At 37.6% G+C, this 23461-nt stretch overlaps 1 protein-coding gene across 1 annotated transcript in view; it reads left to right on the top strand.

Annotated features, from left to right (window-relative positions):
- The window catches only part of FOCAD (focadhesin), a 91912-nt gene that overhangs the window by 7779 nt on the left and 60672 nt on the right, over positions 1-23461 (top strand). Inside the window, exons 3-10 of the mRNA XM_005522655.3 lie at positions 494-568; positions 1865-2019; positions 6623-6727; positions 11928-12029; positions 14808-15012; positions 17212-17418; positions 17845-17932; positions 18984-19186. Coding sequence (XP_005522712.2) covers positions 494-568; positions 1865-2019; positions 6623-6727; positions 11928-12029; positions 14808-15012; positions 17212-17418; positions 17845-17932; positions 18984-19186 — 1140 coding nt within the window. The remainder of the gene's footprint in view (positions 1-493; positions 569-1864; positions 2020-6622; positions 6728-11927; positions 12030-14807; positions 15013-17211; positions 17419-17844; positions 17933-18983; positions 19187-23461) is intronic.

The raw sequence follows: 23461 nt of genomic DNA, 5'->3' as shown, positions 1-23461 counted from the left end.
GGCAAGTTGCTTAGATGTGCTGTGTTCTGCTTCCTCTCTTGCTTCTGCTTCCCTATATAGTACAGAATTTAGTAATTACTAGTGCTTTTAAGGACATGGAGGTCTGTGCAGCAGTGGAGGTATAAAGTTTACTGAAGCTGTTGCATTAAAATGTCTGCAATTCCTAAATACCTATGTACCTGTACAAAGAGGCCTTTGGACTTATGTGGAGCCCTGTGGAAGTTTGTTTCTTTTGTGCCTCAGCCTAACAGTAAAAGTGAGTGTATCAACATTATGACCCTAAAGCATATTTCAGCTTCAATATCCATAAGGTTAGTATTTCAATCATAATAAAATCATCATATGCAACAGCATTGATGTTAATGGTTCTTCTTAATGGAGAATTTAAAAATCATGCATGCGTTTTTTATTTCTTCTTACTTATTTTCATTTTATTTCTTTTAATGCATTTGTGTGTGTTTTGGATTTTTTTTTTTTGTTTGTTTCTCTTTAGGCAGTAGGCCATCTGATTGCTGCAATACTGAAAGAAAAAGTTTCTTCAAATAAGATCAGACAGGCTTCTGACCAGGTCTGTGGCATTTTTTTACTTTCATCTCTTCTCTCATCCTTATGTGGTTATTCTGTGTGTTTTTTCTAGGTTTTCTCCTTCTCCACTGTGTAATTTTAATACAAATTTATAAGTTAAATAAGGCAGTTATCAATATGTATTTGGGCATACAGAAACAGTTAAACTCTGACATCAGAAAAACAATTTTACTTCCATTACAAGACTTTATGTCAGAAGCCTTAATCCTGCAGAATACCTATATCTAGCTATGTTCAGCTTAAGAGAGTTGAATTTAGTTATTTTATTGAAAGTAAAGTACATAGTCTGAGACATTGTCTCTTGAGTTGGAAATTTGTTTACATTGCTCTAAAAATTCAAGAAGTGTGGCATTTCACATACCTGCATTGGTGTTATATTTCATATCAGCTAGCTAGAGCTTGTATTTCTTCAGGAGAGAGCAGGATGTAAAGGCATACTTTGCATTTTAAATGAGTCAAGCTCAAGTGCATGTCTTGCTAACAGATACGTATATGAGATATTGTCAGTTGCAGGTGTCACAACAAATGGAAAAGGTGTTAGGATTTGTTCCTCTGGTTAGTTAGGATTTACTCCTCTGGCTTCTCTCCCCAAAAGCTGACATGTCCAGAAATGAAAAGAAATTGAACCACGGATTTTTATTCTGGTGACTTCACCCTGACAAACCTAGGGCAAATAGAACTTCATGCGTTTAGTAAAGATGACTTACCTTTGTATAGCCGTTTGTATGCCTGTTTTTTGTTGTCTGTGTTACACCTTGGTGTAGGCATAGCTTGTCATGGCAGTTTCTGACTTGTCTCAAATTGCATCCTTACTTTTTAAATCGGGAAGCTAATGATAACCTGCCTGTGGGTGTCCTGTCCCTGGATGTCTTCAAGGTCAGGTTGAATGAGGATCTGGGCAACCTGACAGTGCGCAGCATCCCTGCCCATGTTCCAGAGTTGGAACTGGATGGTCTTTAAGGTCACTTCCAATGCAAACCATTCCATGATTCTGTCTGCATAGGCACAGCTGAAAAATTCATCTGTATTACCTTTTTGTCAGAGACAGTAAGTGTTATGCCCTACCGTGTGCCTAGACAGCAGAGGACTAGAAAGTGGGAGCTGTCCCCGCAAAAACTTCTCTGAGAAACAGAATCTGTACTCCAGCTACCTCTTACACTCTCTAAGGCTTCAGGAGATGTGGTTGAGCTGATTTTTATTTAAAAATGTGTTTGAGATGAACAAAGATAAATCATTGTGAGCCTTCTCATTACTTGTGTCCCCATGCTTTTGCCTTCAGACTCCTGCTCTGAACCTGCTTTGGGAGAAGTGCTGCAGTGAGAATGTTGCCTTGCGAACAGCCTGCTGTGAGGGTTTGGTGGCACTTGTGGTGGAGAAACATGCTGAGCTTGACTATGTTCTTCATGGAGCTCTCAACCTAATTCCCTCAGCAAGGTAGTGTTTGGTTGGCTCATTTTTGTCAGCTGGTTATCAGTCATTGCTTTTCCCTTAAAAATGCAGAAGAAGAGGAGTTCTGTGTCAGCATTGTCACATACACCATGGCATTAAGGACTGCTACTGCCCTGCCACTCTGCTGAAGGATGTTGCTTTCATCTTTGCTAAGTGACTGTGTGGGTCTGACATAAGAGCTCTTAGAGTATTCTATGGATGTAAGCTGAAATTGTTAGTAGTTCAGGCTAATGCTCTGAGCTTGGAACTGTGGAACCTCAGAAGTCAATGAACTGCTTAGTTTTGTTCCCCTGTCATGGAAAGGGGAAAGAAAATGTCAGCAATTTCCATTATAGGGGAGTATGTTGTGGTTTAACCCCAGGCAGCAGCCAAGCCACACACAGCTGCTCACTCACTCCCCCACCAGTAGGATTAGGGAGAGGGTAAAAGGTGAAAAACTCATGGGTTGAAATAAGTAAAGTTTAAGAGGGAGAGTGAAAGCTGTGTGCACAAGCAAATAAGAACAAGAAATTAATTCATTGCTTCCCATGGGCAGGCAGGTATTCAGCCACCTCCAAGAGAGCAGGGCCCCATCACAAGTAATGGTGACTTGGGAAAACAAATGCTGTCAATCTGAACACCCCCTCTTGTTTCCCTCAATTTTTTATACTGAACATGATGTCAGATGGTCTGGAATGTCTCTTTGGTCAGTTGGGGTCACCCATCTTGATTCTGTCTTCTCCCAACCTGGCAAGCACCCCCAACTTCCTCCCCAGCAAAAAAAGCAGAAAGGGCATTGGCTGTGTTTAAGCCCTACTCAGCAGTAACAAAAATATCTCTGTATTACCAGCTCTGTATGCAGCACAAATATAAAACACAGCCCCATACCAGTCATTGTGAAGAGAATTAACCATATCCCAGCCAAAACCAGCACAGACAGCACAAAACCAGTCTGTCAAACAACTAGTTGGTCAGATAAAGTCTCCATAAGAATGTGTTGAGGGATTAGGAATGCTGCAGTCTGTTTCCATGACTGCTGGGGAAGAAGTCACTTTACTTCAAAGCTACTTCCTCCGACACAGTTCTGGAAACAGAGTGCTTACATCTTGTAGTGATCTTTTGACCTAGAGTGACAGTCTAACATACTGAGAAAATGCATTTGTGAAGGTAGGAGTCACTTTGCATAAAATTTAGAAATAGGAAGTCAAATGATGATTGGGGAGATATTTCTGTTCAGATTTACCTACCTTATTAAGTTCCCTTTTGACTGCTAAGTGGATTGCTGCACCAAGCTGTGTAATTCTCTTGCTAGAGACTGGTAGAGTTGTTTCCAGCCAAACCAGGTACTTCGACCTATGTATGTAGTACATTCTTCTGGTGGGCTCAGCACAGAAGTTGCAAGAACCATGCTATTCAAGACATATTCTTCATCCCTTGTGACCTTCACATAATCAGTTTTACACTAAGGTTTCTCATATTCAGTCTGAGCCAAAGGTGATATTAGGTTTGAGTAAATGAGTGAAATGCTTAAACATTTTTTCTAACCTCATGACTTGTTTGTTTATAGCTAGGATCTTGTGCTGATGTGAATTCTGTGCTGGGTTTGTTATAAATGATTACGGTTACCTAGAAGAGGTTTTATAAATACATTTTTATAATATGGGTAATCTCTGCAAACCCCTGTCCTCCAAATGACAAAATTTGGGGCATTTTGGCATTAAGAGAGGAGTCTACACAGGTGTAATGAATAAGTAAAAGTACCTGTGCTAAGACTGTGAGAACCTGAGTTCTGTGCCATAAGGTGGTGTAAAAGTTTTACTAGCTGTGTTGTCATCATGGTTTTTTTCTTTTTATATACCCTTTATGTATTCTCAGTATTCTTAGCATACACAGTTGTAATTCTTTAACATAGTATCTTATCTTAAGTCCTGGTATTCTGCTAGACCAGAAAACCAAACATGCTAAAGGCCTTGCAGTTGAGGGCTGGAAAGCCCTACGTTTTCTTGAAAAACCAAGGCCCTTTCTAGAGCATATTTTGTAAACTAGGCTCAAGCCCATCTGGGGGGGAGGGGGGATACTTTAGAATAAGGAGATGTCATGCCATTCATTTAATCTCCTCATTGGGGAAACTTTGTCAAATACACTGATTTGCAAGGTCTGTAAAATTGTCTATGTGATATACCATGTGTATGTATTTTGACATATTCCACCTTGACAAATTGTTGCACCTAAGGATCCTTATTAAATACAGAGATAAAAACCCTTTTATCCCATAATCATGTCTGACTCATAATTCTAGGACCAGGGAAAAGGCATCAGCTGTGGCTTGCAGACTAAGAAAATTGAATTTCCTGTTCAGCCAAGGGTTTGTTACAATATCATCAGTTTATAAGGTTATGAAATATTAATACAGCTTTGTACTTCAGAAAAAGTGTAAAATGGGATATTTGTGATTAAGTTTAAAACAAATTCAGAGTTACATATTGAAGGGACTACAATCTACCCCATTTCTACACTATTTGAAACTTTTAAAATTGTTTTTTGTGTGTGAAACCAGCACATGACTGATTGCTATACTAAGTGCTGGCAAATTATGTAGTAACCCTTCATGTATTTGTGGCTTCTTTCCCACTGCTACCTCTTCCTCCCCCAAGCTGGTACAATTCAAACCACATACACTATGGATTGCAAAGCAGCATTTATGTTGACTAACCACAGAAGTCTGTGGTTTAAAATGTCTGTAGCCTCAGGAACTCAATAAACTGACAATTTCAGATTGTCTTTTTTCAGTGCTAGTACTTTTTTTCATGTCACTTTAGAATTGTAGTCTGCAGTCCTTCATCCTGTTCCCTGCCAGATTTACATCTATGTGGCTTTGCAGTACTCAGTACACAGGTTTTGCTACAACAAAAATTAGTAGCCATTAGCAGCTAGCAGAAAGGCATCTGCGACCACTGAGTGCTTTCAAGGCTGAATGGAGTTAGGTGTATATTTTATTGGGAGAAACTACTCATGTTGTATTCTTGCTTCTCTTCTGGTACGATGAATTTTGAAGGGACTAAGTGTAGCTACTGGATTATATTTTGCCAGGTCTATCAAATTATGCACACTAGAAAAGGCATTTTTGTTTGGCAGAGATGAAGATTTCATGTTTATCTGAGTTAAATTGTGCAGTTCACAATGCCTTCTCACTGTATATATTATTGTACTGTAACTGGCTCTTAAGACTCAGTGTTTCCTTTGATGCCCTAAGTGTTTAAACTTCATGGAACATCATATTTATGTGTATGTTTGTGTGTTTATGCATATATAGGAAATATGTTTACATATATAGATACATATATGTGTATTTTCACATGTGTATTTTCACACGTTTTTAAGATTGGTTTTCAGCATTCTGTTTAGATGAGGATGGGAAAACACTGCCTGTGTTCAGTAATGAAAAGGATAAATAATCAATCTGCTGAAAAACCTGTGAAACAATTAATTTTTGTTATCTTAAAGAAACCGTCAGAGGCGTTTCTGTGTGTATGCATGTTTTCAGAATGTTTTTATTACTGACCATCCATGCCTGTAGGAAATGGGAAATGGGATGGAAATCCTTGCAATATGACATGCCTTTGTGTTGCTTGTGTTCAGGAGGTGCGTGCAAAGCCTGCAGCATCTCTTCACTCCCCACTTTCTACTTGGTAATTAGGACCAGGAATAAAGAAGTTTCAGAACAGGAAAGATGATTTTCTTACCAAGTGTATTATGGTTTGTTTTTTTCTTCCTTGCTGCAGTTACCCAGTTGAAGCTGGGAAATACACTTGCAAATTCCCATTTCACTGGCTTTTTCTAGCAGTGAAGAATCTAAAAGGTTGTTCTCTCACTCCCACCCCTACACCCATCCAGAAATCGCTTTCCTCCTCTGTGTTTTAGGTTGAGTATATTAGGATTTAGAAGACTGCAGTACATCTTCCTGGTAGTTGCTTTGTAGCAGAGTTCTGTCAAACCACAGTCTTTTTGTATTGTCAGATTTCAGTATTTTGAGGTGTCACAACAGCCAGTCGTTTTAAAGATTACAGGCACATCTTATAAGTGATCCATTTTTTTAAGAGAGAGAGAAATACAAGCATATTCTATCACTTTTGATCTGGGTCAATGCTTTCCAGCACAGAAGAGAGAATTTAGTACTTTGCCTGTATCTGAACTAAAAAAGTAAGATTTTAATGGTGAAGAGATCCACTGTGGGACTCTAGATGTTCCTTGGCAAGCCATACCACCTTATGGAAAAGAGCCTGTCTGCAAGTGGTGACAAGTGTGGTAAAGTTTTGATAGTTAAAAGTGCCGTTTGCCTTATATTCTCATTCTTGTAATATATGGCAGAAGCCACCTGTCAAAAGTTTTAATTGATGCATTTAATATTCTCTTTGCTGTTTCACTCACTATGTGAAAAGGAAAACAAAGACACATAAATGTACAGCTTGCCCAGAACTGTGTGGACATATGTTAAGAGGTCCTTAAGTAGATCTCCAGGTCTCAAGTGTTAATTTTGTTCTTTCTCTTATGAGTGAATCAATTAACATGGCTGCATACTTGACAGTAACTCAGTTCTTTTTGCCAACAGGAATGTGCATGGTTTAGTAAAAACTATTTGCAAGTTAATACAAATTCAAGCTATTCAACTGGGAAAAGATGGAGATGAGTCTGTTTGGAGTCTGTATGGAATCAGGTTAGTTTTACATTCCTTTATTTAGAAACAATAATAATTTTCTGTCTGATTTCCAGGAGAAAAAAAAAAAGGAAATTAAGTTACTACATTGATTTTGATCTTACTCTTTTTGTGTGCTTTGCTTTGTTTACACTGTGCAGGTAATCAAGTGCTGGCACACAGGTTGCCTATAGAGGTTGTGGAATCTCTGTCCTTGGAGATAACAAAACCTGACAGTATGTTGTACTGGGTAGCCTTTACTAGATGACTGCTTGAGCATGTGGGTTAGACTGGATGATCTGAGTAGGTCCCTTTCAACCTAAATGATGATCTGATTCTTTGATGTTATCTTTTTTTTTGTTGAAAGTTTCAATGAGTTTTTTAATACAAGGATAAGATTGCCACCATAAGCTCAAAAGGGACAATGGCAGTGGGAGTAGGGAAATGGGAGGCAAAACAGGGGGAGAAAACAAGTACTTCTTGAACAAGTTGAACAACTAGTACTTGTTCAAATACTGGAGGATTTCTAATATTTCTTTTAAAAGTATTTTATTTTAAGGTTATGAGTCACGTCCTCCTCACTTCAGTCTCCAGCTCTATTCTTATTATAAAAGTCAAGTTGCTGAATGTGTTTACTGTTAAGGTGATTGACACGTAAAAATAAAATACTTAAAGATGCATGTAGAGCTACTTGTCAAAAGCTTCTTGTCATGCAATAGCAGACTTTTGAAGAGGACATCCTAGTGATTTCATCAATCTTTTGAGAAACCATATGTCAGTACTGACATTAAAAGCCTCTGTTGAATCTTTTCTGGAGAGCAGAAAAGCTTGGTAGATGCCATGGGTGTTTTTCAAGTTACTTTTTATACAGTTAAGAGGTATCTTTGTAGGAGGCTGTAGCCATAATGGCTTAAGGATATAAAATGCATTATTTGAGAGATAGGAATCATGTCTTTAATTGAGCAAAATGAAATAGCGAAGAAAAGCAGAACAGGCTGTGGAGTGCTGGATTTGTTTGCTTTCCTGAAATCCTGCATGCATTTGTTTTTGTGGCTGTATCAGTTCTCTTTACAAAATCCTTACTTGTATAGAGTAGTTTTAAATGAAAAGGCAGGTAATGCAGACAGAATTCTTTCAGAAACTTTTTTAAAAGCTTAAAAGAAGAAATTAAATTAAAGGAACTTAATTCTGGCTTTGTATGAAAAAGAAGGTGGTGGGATGTGGCTGGAATAAAGAAATAGTCTCTGCCCAATAGGGCCAAGAAAAGTTGCTACATTTTTTTCACGCTCGCTAAAAGAGAAATTACTGGTAACATACTATGAAGATGAAATTTGGTAATTCAGAGTAGTAGAAAGTAAAGTAATAGAGAACTGAAAATAAGAAACAGACTTTTATTTAGCCAATATGGTTTTTGTTTTCCCTTTTGGTTACAGTTAACTTTAATGAAGAAAAGTGATTGCTTTACATAGGGTCAGAGCCCTGAGATTTTGAAACCTGACTTCTGGTTTTTAGTGTACAGAAAAATCTATCCATTCATTGTTATGTAACAATTTTTGTAGTTGTGCTCTATGAAATGCCATTAAAACTTGATTTTTTGTAAGGAATAGAAGAATGTATACAGTAGCTCACCAACAGTAATCTCCCACTACAGTGTTCGTATATTATGCTGTCAGCTATGCAAAAGTATTCCATATGGAAATCATCAACGAAGAATCAAAATGCAACTGTGCATTCTCAAGTGGTTTGCTATTGTCATCAGTATTACAGGGTAATAAATAAATGTGATTTAGGCCAATGTTAATTCTGGGCAATATAATTAGTTTTATAATACGGCTTCTTGGGATAACGTAATATCATGACCAGTTCCTGAAAAGAAATGGAAGAAAATTAATGTCTTGCAGACTTGTGCATTTTATTATATAGTGTTCTTCTGGGATAGAGTTAGCTTTCTCCAGAGCAGCCATCTGCAGCCACAACAGTGTTGATAACACACCAGTGTTTTGGCCACTGCTGAGCAGTGCTGTCCCTCCAGTTCATTACCATCCCTCAAAAGGCCAGTAAGGGAGGGGTGGTCAAGACTTTGGGAGGGGACATAGGCAGAATAGCTTACCCAGTCTAACAGAAGGGTTATTTCATACCCATGACACTGTGCTCAGGAATAAAAGCTGAGAGGTGTGAGCCAGGAGTGGATTCATTATTAGGGTGTTTGTCTTCCAAAGCAACTGCTATGCATACTGAAGCCCTATTGCACAGACACTGGCTACACATTGCCTGCTGATGGAAAGTAAAGAATATTTTTTTATTTTCCTTGCTTTCTTTTCTGGCCTTTGCTTTTCTTTAGTAAACTGCCTTTGACCCAGGAAGGGCTCCTGTTAGCATTCTTAATGCAGGTGGTTTATGATACACATGTACAAAAAATTGGATATGATTTTTTTTCTGAAAGCTATTAGCCTTTTTTAAATGAACTGGTATTTTATTGTATTTTTAATGATTAATCATGCATGATTTTACTGTTTTAAAGTTATAGTGAGCTGATACTTTTCTGAATTCCAAGATTCAGAGCAGGTAGCAAAATGCTTTAAAAATGGATATTTGATGGAGTATAGTGCTGTTCCTGAAAGGATCAGCTTTGTGAAAGAACCAGGGTCACATCTGCATGCACAGAAAGGTATGTTGACTGCAGACATTGTTTCCTCATACAGGAAAAGAAGTCTGACACTGAATTTGTCCTTTAAATCATATTGGAGGTCACTTCTGTTCAGACATGTAATAAGAAAGTTCAGATGACCTAAAAGTTAAAAATAATATATGTTTTATTGTTACCCCTCACAAAGATTCATTTTGTTTGCCTGGACATTTCCATATTAAAAGTGGGTAAACCACTATGATTGCTTGTGTGTTTTGCTTTATCCTGAACCCACTAACAGTAATTTAGGGTTGTGGTGCTGTAATGTCATTTAAAGATGTGTGTTTTACAGTGCTGTTCTAGCAATTCTTAAGATGGTCTTGACAGTAAATTGCATCTACACACTTCATTTTTCTTACTGCTAATAGCATTATGAAGTGGAACATTTTTGGTTTGCACTTGAGTGTTTCATTATTAATTGCTGTTCGTTGTGGAGCTTAGCTGACTTCTCTCATCATCCGGTTCAGTGCAGTTTTACCAGATTCTGAACACAGATCTGTAATAAGAGGTTTGCTTTTTTTTTTTTTTTTCCTAGATATTATGTCATTTTAATTTGAAACTTGATGTGTGAGGTGCTGGCTTTGGGAGGGTTCCCCTGGCTTTGGTGTCATTGCAGCATTTAAATGATGACTGGAGACATACTCTCTAGATTAGGAAAGGTAGTTAATTTTTGAAATGTGACAATGTTACTGAAATTAGAAGCTGCTATAAACCTATATGTCTTTGCAAGCACTATGTACTTTCAAGGTTGTGGCATTGCATGTGGACAGTATTTCTAGCTTACTACTTGATAAGGATCTGGTCTATTATGTTTCTGGATTCAGGTGCTAGACAGCAACTTTTTTGCCTCTTGCATACTATCATCTTTTGAAAGCTGCAAGCAATAACCTTAGCTTTTCTAGGCTTTGTGCACAGATTGTAAAAGACTAACTTTAGTAAAATATTTACAAAATCTAGGAAGGTGGATATATGAAGAACAGTTATGTAAGTTGATAAATTTTTGAGAAATAAATGTGAGAAGTGACAGGCTTCTAGCCCCAAAGATGAGGGCCAGACCTGTAATATGCATCACTTGTGTTCTTAGTAGATGGCATCTGTTTTCTGAACGTGTTTCAAGTATAGCGTCAGCCAACTTTCTGAAAGAACTTTTGGGTTATTTATTTCCCTGAAAAGAAGCACACGTCTTCAGAAGCAAAATGATATGATGAGCAGAGGGGGAAACCAGTGTAAGAGAAAAACCCTTTATTTTTAGCTGTGTTGTAACCACACAGCAAAGAAAACAAGAGTCATTAAGGATGAAAATACTCTGCAACCAGCTTTCATAGTTTGGTGGGCCTTTCACTCAGCTGATGGCTGTGTAATTCTTAGATTATCTTCACAACCAGTCAGTTGTCCAGGACTCAAAAAGTGTTAACATTGAGAACGTAAAAAAACCATAATGAGGAACTCCTCTAAGTTTAATGATGTGTCTGCTAGATGATGTTTTTTTCATAGTGTCTTCCTAGGCATAAAATAACCCTAAACATTCCTGATCATAGCAGGAATTTTTTAGCTTAGCTAAGGGAAGCCTGAATGTACCATCACATTATGCATTTCAAATTTGCCATGTAATGGGAAAAATTAGATTTTTATTCTTTTATGGTGTTCTTTCAGATCTCATTCACTTCACTTGGAGCTGAGTTTGGTGCTGCTTAAGATGAAGCCCATCTTGTATTGCAGTATTGTTGGATATGAGTGTGTCTCAGTGAATGTTGTCTTCTCTAATAAAAAGACTGCTGGAAATTGTGACTTTTTTCTCTTCAGAAGTTGTTAAAACAATCATAATAGGTGAAATACCATTGTAAGTCCTTCCTAAAAGGTGTATCTGACTGTCACTCATGTAGTGTCTGAAACTGAGGCGGTGTCTCTTTAGATAGACCACTTCAAGGGGTGGCTCCCAAATCATCTGTTGCTGTGTAGGTAAAACTCTCTGAAGGTCTCTCTGGTGCGTAGCACAGAATTGTTGGACCTGTGAGCTGGAAGGATGGTTAACCAAACTGAAGGTGGTGGTTTGAAGCAGATTCATGCTGCCTTTCTCTGTTCGCCTTTCCACTTATAGCATAGAATGGTATGAGCTAGAAGAGTCCCTAAAGATCACCCAGTTGCAGTGCCCCAGTCCCCAGACAAAGACACCTTCCACTAGACCACGTTGTTCAAAAACTCATCCAGTCTGTCCTTGACCTCTAGGGATGGGGCATCCCGTAAGTTACTCTAGGTAAATGACTTCGGTTTTGTTTCTGACAGAACAAATTATGTACTTCAGGCTTCCCTCCGTCCCAGGTTCTTCTCCACATGGAGGGAATTTTAATCTTGTTGCAGAAGTTTTGAGAAAATATCCTCTTTGGACAATGTAGCAGTCTTAGCAAAGCTGATAAAGGGAGTTGGTAAAAGGAGAAGGTTTAATTGGGTATTTCTACAGCCACGCTTTTTTTTGGAAATAGTTGTTTTGCATACTTCTTGTTTTATAGATATAAATGTGATTTCTTTGTCTTTCAGGAGCACTCCTCATCCATTAATTACTGTCCTAGAAAACAGACCTGATTGCTGGCCAGTCCTACTACAGCAGATAACAGTATTTTTCCATCAGTGTCCAGAGAGGTAAATGAATGAAAAATTTTTAAAAGCCTAGCAAATGTAGACAGCTGAATTGTATCACTGTAACTGGTTTTTTGAAGGCAAACAAGCTGTAAGAATTCTGTCTTTTGTGAAAGCTACTTGAAAAATTTAATTATACCATTTCATGTTTTAAAATAATAATAAAATTAATAATTATTAATTAATTAAATACTGGTATAATCCATCAAAAATAAATTTAATAGATTTTTATCAGCTATGTAGATAAATTTTGTATGGGTATAGAATAACTGGTGCAAAATTGATAGCACATTTGTATTTTTTTAAAAAATAAGCAATTTGGCTTATCAGCTTTGTCAAAATTTTGACTGCTTAGTCACAAAAAGTGAATACAATACAGCTGTAACCATCTGTACAAAATGATGGGATGATCAAGGAAAAGTGGAGATGATAAATCTCACAGAAAGGATGATGTCTTGAAAAACAGTGTATGCTTTCTGATTAAAAAAGAAAAAAATCAGTGGAACAACCTTACTATAAAGCATCATCAAAATGACCAAATACCCAACTGCCAACACTCTCAGCATTTTCTTCATGCTTACCTCTAAGGAATTTGTCCAATAAAGCTTCAGTATATTATATATATACTGAATATATATATATATAATACATATAAGTGTATATATATATATATAAGCATACATATAAGATAACAAATCTGTGACATTCTCAAAGAGAGCTGTTTTCAGTGAGTTTACTATATGTATGATTTTCAGATAAATATCCTTTTTCTCCTGTTTTCTGAAAGTCTAATAACAGAGTAATAGTACAGAGAAATTTGCTTCTTTCTTCTGTCCTCTTGGTAAAAAAGCAAGTTAATTAATCTCTTAAATTTCTGCTGGGCTTAGACTACATGATCAACAGTAAGACTTTAAGGAAAAGTATGTTTTGCTCAATTTAATTGATCAGAGTATTTTTGAAATGTTGTTAATTCTTTAACTCAGCTGCTAAAGCTGGGACTCTCACAGAGTCCCCTCAGGTGTATAAATGGTAGTCAGCTGTGGATTTTTTGCTGGTGGCTTCTTTTGAATTAAAATAGGAGTTTTTCATAGTGAAAAGGAAAACATGTGATGCTCCTCTTGGTGCTCTTTGTTCAGGGTTTCTGTGGGTAAAGTGCTAGACTAAGAATATGGAATCATAGAATAATTCAGGTTTGGAAATGCCCTTCAGAACCTGGAGGCCAGCTGTTAAGCTAATGCTATCAAGTCCACCACTAAACAGTGTCCCTAAGTGTGATATAAACAAGCTATGTTGATCTAGACCTATACTGAATTCTTTCTACAGTTTTGCATCAGGACTGACTCTTGTTTGAAACTGAGTTTTGGATTTCTGTTGATGTGCTGGACAATAGCAAGGCTGTGCGGGGGGATTTGGACAGGCTGGATCTGTGGGCTGAGACCTGTGGTATGAGGTTCAACAAAGTTCAACCCCAAATGCTGGGCCCTGCACTGTGGTCACAAAAATTCCATGGAACACTGCAGGTTGATGGAAGAGTGGCTGGAAAACTGCACTAAGGAAAAGGACCTGAGGGTGCCAGCAGCTGAACATGAGCCAGGATGTGCCCATGTGGCCAAGAACACCAATGACATCCTGGCCTGGATCAGAAATTGTGAGGCCAGCAGGTGCAGTGCCCATGTATTTGGTACTGGTGAGGCTCCACCTCCAATTCTTTGTCTGGTTCTGGACCCCTCATGACAAGAATGACATGGAAGTGCTGGAGTAAGTCCAGAGTGGGACAGTGGAGCTGGTGAAGGGTCTGGAGCACAAGTCTGATGAGGAACAGCTGAGGGAGCTGGGGGTACTTAGCCCAGAGGAAAGGAGACTGATGGATGATTTTATCACTCTCTACCTGAAAGGTAGTTTTAGCCAGGTGGGAGTCATCCTGTTTTCCCAAGTAACAAATGGCAGGATGAGAGTAAATAGGCTCAAGTTGCATGAAGGGAGGTTTAGATTGGCTAGTAGGAAAAATTTCGTCATGGGCTTGTCAAACATTGTAACAATCTGCTCAGGGAAGTGGTGGAGTCACCATCCCTGGAAGTATTAAAAAAGACCTGTTGATGCTGCACTTGAGAACATGGTTTAGCAGTGGGCATGGCAGTGGTGATTGGACTTGAACCTAAAAAATTCTGTGTTTCTGTATCTGTACTGTATTGACCATCAGCTTTATTTGATTGTTCTAATATGTCAAGGACAGCACGTATTCCTAACATGGTCAAGTCAAAAGATTTGTTCTGTGATAATATTTTATTGGGAAGCTCTGTTGGTGTTAAAACAGTTCCTGTTTCACATAATTGTATTAAGACCATTCTGCAAAAACTAATAAGGATGGCTCCTTTTTCCTAAAATTATGTTTTATGTGTTTTGAAAAGGTATTTCTGAGTAGTCTTGTCCAAATACTTTTTCAGAATGTCACATTAGTCTATTGTGACATTCAGCAAGGAGAGTCACTTCTTGAATTGATGAGGGAAAAAAGAAGAAAATTAGGAGTGTTATAACCTGCAGGTCCATATTGAGTCTTTTAAAAATTACACTTTGAAGTATGGTTACTGTATTGGGTCTCATAACAGTACTTAGTTGTGGTTAAGTCCAAGTTTTTTGTGAGATTTAGTAAAGTCCTTCTCATCACCTTTCTATTAATTGTGTCTTGTGAATTTTTGCAGGTAACGTCACATTACTTGGGTTTCCTTGTTGTTATGCTTTCAGTAGAAAGCATTCATGTCAAACTTATTTCTTGAACTGCAGGGCAGAGGGTTTATGTGTTGGCATAATGGCTTCATTTCTACGATACCTGTATTGTGAACCATCCCAGTTACGGGAATATGCTGAACTGCGAATGGGTTTACTTAAGGTCTTACTGCAGCCTCATGGCCCAAAGAACAAAGAAGCACCCTCCATGCTGGAATGTGAGATTCTTCAACTTCTTTGTGATTTGATTCCACACTTGCAGGTACAGTTGTTGCCTGATGCTACATTTTATGAATAGACATTATCAAAACAGCAGTATTATTATTGTCATTCAAGTGTGCAAATATAGCCTTCTTTTCCATTTTCTGTTGATCTGATTTGTTGATAATATATTAATCTAACAAATTGTCTCTTTCTGCTAGAAGGTAAAAATTTATTTGTTGAAATCTCATACCTATTAAGATGGAAATTGAAACACGTTTACGGTAATTATTTCCATCTAGTTGCCTCAGTAAACATACAGTAAACTTAGACAGTCATGAGAAAATTCTGTTAAATGGCAAAATGTTTGTCAAAACCATACAATTTTAACTTAAAATGGATAATATTAATATTCAACAAACTCTGTGTGAAGCATGAGCTAAGTGCTTCTATGTATTCCTTTCTCACTCTTTGTAACAGAGTGATTAGTGGGTCTCAACACAAAATTTAGTCCTTCTGGAATATGCTGAAGGTTTTGAAGGTTTTTTTAAGTTGCATAGTGATATGTGATAGGAGCTAGAGATTTAATCTTACGATCCCGTTTGTTACAGGCCTATGATGTTGGTTAAACTTAAAAGCTCTACTTTTCCTGATGCTTTATCATGAGGAAATTTATGTGATATCAGTTGAGCTTTTTCATTACCTATCTTTTGCTTCTTCTTTTGATATTAGGACAACAGCTTCAGATGTATTCAGCCAAACACAAGGTGCTTTGTCTTATTGCTATGAAGAGAGGGCTCATTAATATGAATAATGTAAAGCTTAAGTAGGCTTCTTATAAGGATATTTAGTAGCATCTTTCTACTCTGGCATTTTACTAGAAAAGTCTTGTTTGTACTCACAGCTGCTTTTCACAATCTTTTGGAAAACACATAGCTTGTGTTATACATGTTTATCCTGGTTCAAGTCTGTTCTTTATGATGATGGACACATGCTGACCTTTTCTAGTCACAGATTTCTGCTTTTGTCTCAATTTTACCCAAAAAAACTTCAGTATAACATTGTGTCTTGAATGTATGATCAGGCTTCAGACTTGATAGCATTTAACCATAAAAACAGCATTGAACAGAACTTCAAAAATTAGTTCTGAACCTTTCTTTCTTTCATATGTGTTGGCACTTCTTTTTTTTAGACAAGAAATCAGTTGCATATTTTCAAACTTGTATTAATACATTTTTGTCTTACCTGAGATACAACTTTCACAATGGAAGGTACTTCCTTCAAGAAGACTGTTTGATGGACTGTTTTATAACCTGACAATTCCTTCCTCTTCTTTCTCTGAACCTCAGGTTGTTTTTATCCTTTCATTTTAGCATAGCTTAATTTAATCCTCTGTGTAATACAAATGCTAGAATGTTTCCCTATCATTTTGTCTGACAGTGTCAACCAAGCTGTCAGTAGTACAGCTCTCTTCACCTGTAGACTTTTCTGCCAGTCAATTCAGTGATGTGATATTTCTGATTAGAGCAGATTATTTATAGAACAAAAAGGGAATAAAAATCAGCATGCTATGCATTATGCTGGCTCCAGAGTTTGGACTGGAATGGTGCATTTGTCTGGAAGTAGAATTTTTAAGAACAGAAGCACTGTCATCCAACACATGGGGCCTTGGAGACAACCTGCTTCTTGAAACCTCTTTAGCTGGCTTTCAAATATGGAGATACTGCTTTTGGATATCACACTTCAGCCTTTAGTTTATGTGGTGGTTGGATTGCATGGTGTTCTAGAATTGAGTAACACCACAGCCTTTCTATTTTGAGACAAATGTTAAAATCTTGATTATGTTACAAAGGAAATATTGTAGAGTCAGATATTTCTGTTATAAGAATATTTACCTGCTTGATGAAATCCCCACACACTCTTTTGTCTTGTTACAAGAACTCCAAGAGCTGAATTAATTGCTGTTGCTTTTGAGTAAGAAGGGATTTTTCTCAACAATAGGAAATGTTTCAATTCTTTCACAGGTTTCTTATTTTACTTCAAAGTATCAGCTGGCAGTCATAAGTTAGGTTTTTCAGGGAAGTTGGATAAGGGATTCCTGGCATTAGTTTATAAAGATGTTTCTTCAAAGATTTAGTACTATATACAATAGAAACATGGCAAAACTAATAAAACCAATTACAAGTTCTGTATAGATAGTGAAGGGAAACTTAATTCTCATGTGTTTTGACTTTCTTTTGTTTTGACCACTTCTCTGCAGCTTAAAGACTTACTGCAAGTTACAGAAGCCTTGTTTTTCCTGCAAGAGCTGTTCCTCAGCCTACTACGCTATCCTTCATTTTGGAAAGTTCAGTTATCCCAGCTTAGTCTTCAACTATTATGCTTCTGTGAAGTGTGTTTAAATGTAACAGGAGAATGCTCATCTTTGATCTCCCTAATAGAGGACAACTTTGAGCTCTTAAAAGAGGTAAGAGTATATGGTAAAAATGTAAAATAATTTTATTAAATTTAAAGATTGTCATGTTTAAGACAGTAGACACACTTATACACGACATTCACCTGCAGGTGACCAGTGTTGATGTCAAAAGTTTCTAACTTTTTTCTCTGGTTGAATACTTTCAGAAGGTAAAAACTTAACTGGTTCTGTATGTATCAGTTAATCTCTTAGTATGGAAATTTATTTAAAGCAAGTTACAACAGTTTGGACAAAGTAACAAAATGTTCTAATTACTCAGTTAAAATACTATTTCCACGGAGTTTCATTCTTCATTGCTCTGCCACTGCATGTGGACTCGCTATGGTTCATGCGAAGTTTTGGTAGTTTCCTATTTTTTCTGTTTAATGTTGCTGAGAAACAAAGGAGACTTGTAACTTTTTTCTTTTTTCATCATAGGTGTTTCCAGTGGACCAGTTTGTAATTGGGCTAGCACTTCTACTGCTGCAAACTCCAGAAAGTCAGCAGAAGTCTGTCTTGAGTCTAGGTAAAGCCATTCATGTGAAAGAGGAATCCACACTCTTAAAACTGTGTCTTTGTTTATTCATATTTATGAAATAAGCACATCATTCTCATGAAGTTCAGTTGGGGGGTGAAATGAGGTTTCTTTATAAGCAGAAATTTTTCGTGGATTTTGAAAGTAATGGCAGTAAGATGTTGCTCTATTAGGAACAGTGAGAAGAACGACACAGACTCTCTTGGGAGTCGATCAGGAGAATTTCTCTCGGTTTATTGCTTCAGATCTTTTTTATAGACCGATACGTGAAAAGTACAGAAAATGAACTCTTATTGGCTAGTAAACTAACACATCACCATCATTGGTCAGTGGGGTACACCACCCCTCGACCTTCTCTTGCGAGAAAATAAGGAACAGACAAACAGCACCTGCAAGGCTGTTCTCTATCTTTCAGGATTGTTTTAATTCCTCCCCATGATTTCCCAGGCCACTTTCTCAGGCAAGACTGAGAAAGTTATGTGGCCTGCAATTTCCACAGGCACCTTGCTCCCTGTTTCACAGTTAGCATCCATAGCATCAAAAATAAATTTTTCTTCTACACTGACTTTTTCCATTGGTGTTACTGTATTTTAAACTTCCTGCTGTCTTGGAGCTTATCGGTTTCATTTTTGAGCCAACTGGATATTCTTAGCTGATGTTCATGCATCCTGAATGGTTTCTTATTACAGGTATTGAGAGCAGGCGTGACAATCATGGCAATGCTTAACCATGCTTTTGACTTAGCAGTTTTGATTACTGTATTTATTCCAGTAAAAACAAAGGTCTGTGCTACATTCCATTTTTGTATTTTTTGCTGCCATCAGGTACTTTGCTATAAACAGCAGAAATGTGTGTGTCTCTAAATGAAAAATGACAAAAAAAATCTTCTACCTGTTATATACACATAGAGTAAAATCTGGGGACCTTTACTTTGCTCAGTTGAAGTGTTTTCTAGAAATGTCTGTCATGGCTAAAGGTACCAATGTTCATTCATTTTTTTTTCCTCCTTGATCTTTGTTTTTCCTCAACTTGTCTTAAATAGCCTACAAGCTCCTTTCATGTTCAGAAACCCAGAACATCTCAACCACAGCCCTTAGTTTGGTGATGCCTGTGCTACAGATCTTATCTTCTACAACAGTTGGAGACTGCCTGTCAGGGGATGTTTCTGGAACTACCAGGCAGCAGCTGGCTGTAAATCTATTTGGATTATTAAAAGAAAAAAGTGCGAATGATAAACAGGAATCGGTAAAGTGATAAAGCTTTTCTTTTTTGGGGGGCAGGTAGGGGAGGCATTTAAAAATATTTCTGCGTGAAGCCTATCTGCTTAGGAAAGACGCTGCATGTGTGAACTTCTTATGTGTGATACATTCTATGGGAATGCTTGAAAATATGTATAGTCCATAAAACTAGACAGTGGTGAAGTGAAAGTTTGTTTGCTGGATATTGGTTTTATTTAGCAAATGAGACTTTTTACTTTTAAGAGACTGTACAGATTGAAGAATTCACCTGTATTATTAATCAAGTAACAAGACTTAGCAGAAATCAAGGTTACATATATTTACTCTGTTTCTTTCAAACTTGTTTATTCTCTACTTCTCTTTTTCCTTACTGCTATATGTGACTGTTATGTACATTCTTTCTACCTTAGCTGAAGAGAGTTATGGAGCACCCGAGTGTCAGCAAATTTTGGCTCATTAACCTGAATCTTTTTACATGTTCTATTGGGGGTTTTGGGTTTTAGTTATTTACTTATGTCCTACTTCTCCACCATCTAATAATTCATCCCCACTGTCCCAAGAAAAGGTGACAGCAAATATTTTTGATCAAGATGTGTTTAGCACTGAAGTAGCTAAACTCCCTTATTGTTTTATACCACTGTTTTGCATAGAGAGAGCGTGATATGACAAGCTGGAGCCAAATATAGTGCCAGTTCTGAGTCCTGCCATATCTTCTTGACCTGGAATCCCCCACCTACTTCACCTTCTATTTCTCCAGATCTGAAAAGGCAAGCGCATTTGCGCTCCTAATAAAGAATAACTTTTTTTAAGTTCACAAAACCTTACATTTCATAGTCTGCTCTTGAAGTATAGTGAGATGACAATGGTTACAGCTCACTTCCTTCTAATGGGACTTTCTACCAGCCTGTACAGATGCCAGTAGAGGTTTGTTTCAGTGAAACATCGTCAAAACATGTCAGTCCTCTATGCTGTGTATCACTCACCCACATGTTTTTTTTTTTCTGTTGTGTTTTAGAAGCTGTTTTAATGTCGTAAGACTACTGTTATTGTACAACAGGATTACAGTGCATTGTGTTACATTGGCTTCCTGTAAAAGGACTTGTTTGTATGAATTCTAGTATTCTCTTTGCTTCAGAAAAGTATGTGAAAGTTTTAAGGGCTTAAATAATTTTTGATGTCTAACTTTTTCTGTTAGCCATGTTACAAATGAAAACAGTTGTCTTTGCTGAGAATTCTCTAACAGTTTCTTCACTTGTGTCTCACTGATCCTTGCAGAGTTCATCACAAGTAGCTTGGCAGATCTTTGGTAATTCATGGTTCTCTGTGCAAATGGGGACGCAGTCATTTTGTTTGATCATTGTTTGTAATAATTATGCTGATAACCTTTGGTTCTCAACTAAAAGATGAAAAAATGTAGCCCCGGGCTCCTCTCTTGAATGGTCTCATGATTACAGTCAATTTGTGTTGTAGAATCAGACCAGTGCTGAGAAAATGAGATCTGGATTGAGCTATCCTTAGACTTCCTTCATATTGGAAATAGACAAGAGGTAGTAAAAAGAAAGCAAGTACTAATTCCACAGTGAAGAAGCTTTGGGCAAGTGTATATAAGAGCAAACATGGTTAAGCTATGGTATATTTTCATAGAATCATAGAACAGCCTGGGCTGCAAGATCATCTGGTCTAGCCTTTCATAGGAAAGGGAGCCTAGATAAGATTATCTGGTATCCTATCCTATCATATGTTGAAAACATCCAGTGATGGGGACTATACCGTGTCCCTGGAGAGCTTGTTCCAGTGAATGATTCTTTTCACTATCAAAAATCTCTTTCTTGTAATGTTATCCCTGACTTTCTTTCAGGCACCTTATGTCCATTGCCCTTTGTATTCTCCATGTGGCTCTTTGTGAAGGGAGAGCTTCTGTCCTCTTAGTAACTGCCCTTCAAGTACTGGAAAATGATGACATCCCCCTTGAGCCTTCACTTCTGCAGGGTGAAAAGACCCGACTCAAGACATTTCCTTTGACCCCTCTTCAGTCTGTCCACATCTGTTTTGGAACTGTGGGGGCTAGAACTGGACACACGATGCCATGTGCAGTCTGACAAGTGCTGGTGAAGTGGGATGATCACATCTCTCTGTTAGCAGTGCCCCCAGGGATGCAGCTGAAGGTCCACTTTGTCTCAGTGGCTGCAGCAGTGCACTGCTGACCTGGTGTCTGTGTGTTGTCTGCTGGGAGCCCCGGGCTCCTCTTGGCAAGGCTGTTCCACAGCTCATGGGTCCTAGCCTGGCTGGGCTCTTTGGTTTTGTTCTCCCAGGTTCAGGACTCTGCACTTCTCTTGGTTGGACTTTGCACAGTTGCTGTGGCCCAGTCTTCCAGCCTGCTTATATCTCTGAAAGGTGGCTCTCCCTGCCAATGTGTGCCCCTCAGCACCCAGTTTAGTGACGCAGCAAACGTGGTGAGGGTGTTTTTGGTCCCATTGCCCAGATCATTCATGGAGATGTGGAGCCCAGTACTGGGGGGCCGTGCTTGTGACAGCCTGCCAGCCTCATTGGTCAGGAGGAAAGGAGGTATTGAGGTATTGAGAGCCTCTGTCTTTCCAGCATTATCAGTAATTTTTTCCCTGTCTTGTCTAGTAGTGGGCATGTACCTTCCCTGTGGGCCTCTGCTTAACTGCTTATGTAGCTGATCAACCATTTCTTTGTTTTGGTATCTCTGGCCAATTCCAATTCCAGATGAATCCTGACCTTCATGTGTGCAACCCTGAAAACCCTAGCAAGGATTTGTAGTTCCCAGTGGGTATTTGGCCACCTTTTCACTGAGCATATGCTTTTTTTTTGTTTTTAACAGCACTCAAAAGTTAAATGTTCTTTAATGGCACTTTTTTTTTCTTTTTTTTTTTTTTTCCCCTCCTTTTGCATTGATGGTAGTGGGGAATACTTCTACCTTCTATGCCATGATTTTAAAAGTTAGGATGGGGCTAGGCCCTCATGCACACTTTGCCATTGAGAGATTTTATATATGTATATGTGTGTGAGTGTATGTGCATGTATATACACACACCCCCTTATATATATTTTTGTTGTTGATAGACTGAAATTTTGTACTTAACTCGCTCAGAGTGCAGCAGTAAAATAAAATTGTAATCATAGCCTCCCAATAAAGGGAGAAGTGAGTCAGTACAACTATGTAGCAAAACCTTTTTGAGATGTAATGTGGAATGGGAAATATCAAGATAATATTTCAGGCTCTACCAATTTTAGCAATTTTTCTCAGGCACTTAAAAAATATAAAAACTGAAACAAATGACAACCATCACCACAAACACAGAAAAACCTGCAAAATACAACACCCTCCCAAAGAAAACTCCAAACAGTAAAAAACCTTTCATAGTCTGATCTTGATTTCAAGACCTGTTATCTTCTACAGGCAGAAAAATAAGCAGTATATCTTACGGATCCTGAAACTCTTAGCCCTCTGTATGTCCTTGGATTAAGTTTAAATACCTTTTTCAATAAATGGAAGCATCACAGCTGTATTCAGAAGAGATTTTTTTCCTGCCAGAGGAGATAGCACCTTAGATGGCTGATTTTTAACATACAGTAGTTGTAATGTGTAAGTAATGAAATCAGCTAATTTTAATGTAATTTTTAAGAAGTAATCTAAAATGCAAGGGCATTCTACCTTCCATTAGCCAAAATAAATTTATATTGAATCAAACAGTGTGATTAAAATGAAATTCTGCAGTTTTAATTAGAACAGCTTTTGCCACTCAGTGTCTTTTTTCTCCTGGTTATTTAAAGCTGAATGAGCCCTAGCCTTTTGGATTCTGAATTCCACTTTTAATGTTCATCTGGAGATCTGTTCTCAACTACTTTCTTCACTTTATCTTTATATAAATGTTCTTCACCTGATTAGTGCCTGCTAACTACTGTCTTGATAGTGTAAAGATATTTTCTAAGGAAGCAAATAATTAGTGGGAAAGAGATGTCATATCTTGTATTAAACTTTCCTGTTTTAATGAAAAACTTTGAACTTTATTTTACAGGAGCTTTAAAATATATATACCCTTATATAAAAATCAGACTTAAAAGAATTCCCCATTTGTATTTTTCAACTTTCATGCTGCTAAATGGTATCTTCCATGGCTGCAACTGTTAATGAAAGGGTTATATTTCTGTATATAAGACATATATGGAGGAGTGGGAAAAGATGTTGGAAATTTTTTTTAACTTAATCACAATAGTATATGATCCCTATATTCCTGGTTAATGCCTAGTTTTGTAC

Source organism: Pseudopodoces humilis, chromosome 4, assembly GCF_049639895.1.
Source record: "Pseudopodoces humilis isolate 2021_Gansu_Grassland_sample_001 chromosome 4, ASM4963989v1, whole genome shotgun sequence".
NCBI classification, from domain to species: domain Eukaryota; kingdom Metazoa; phylum Chordata; class Aves; order Passeriformes; family Paridae; genus Pseudopodoces; species Pseudopodoces humilis.
The sequence above is the reverse complement of the archived record's forward strand: the minus strand, read 5'-3'. Positions and strand labels throughout refer to the sequence as shown.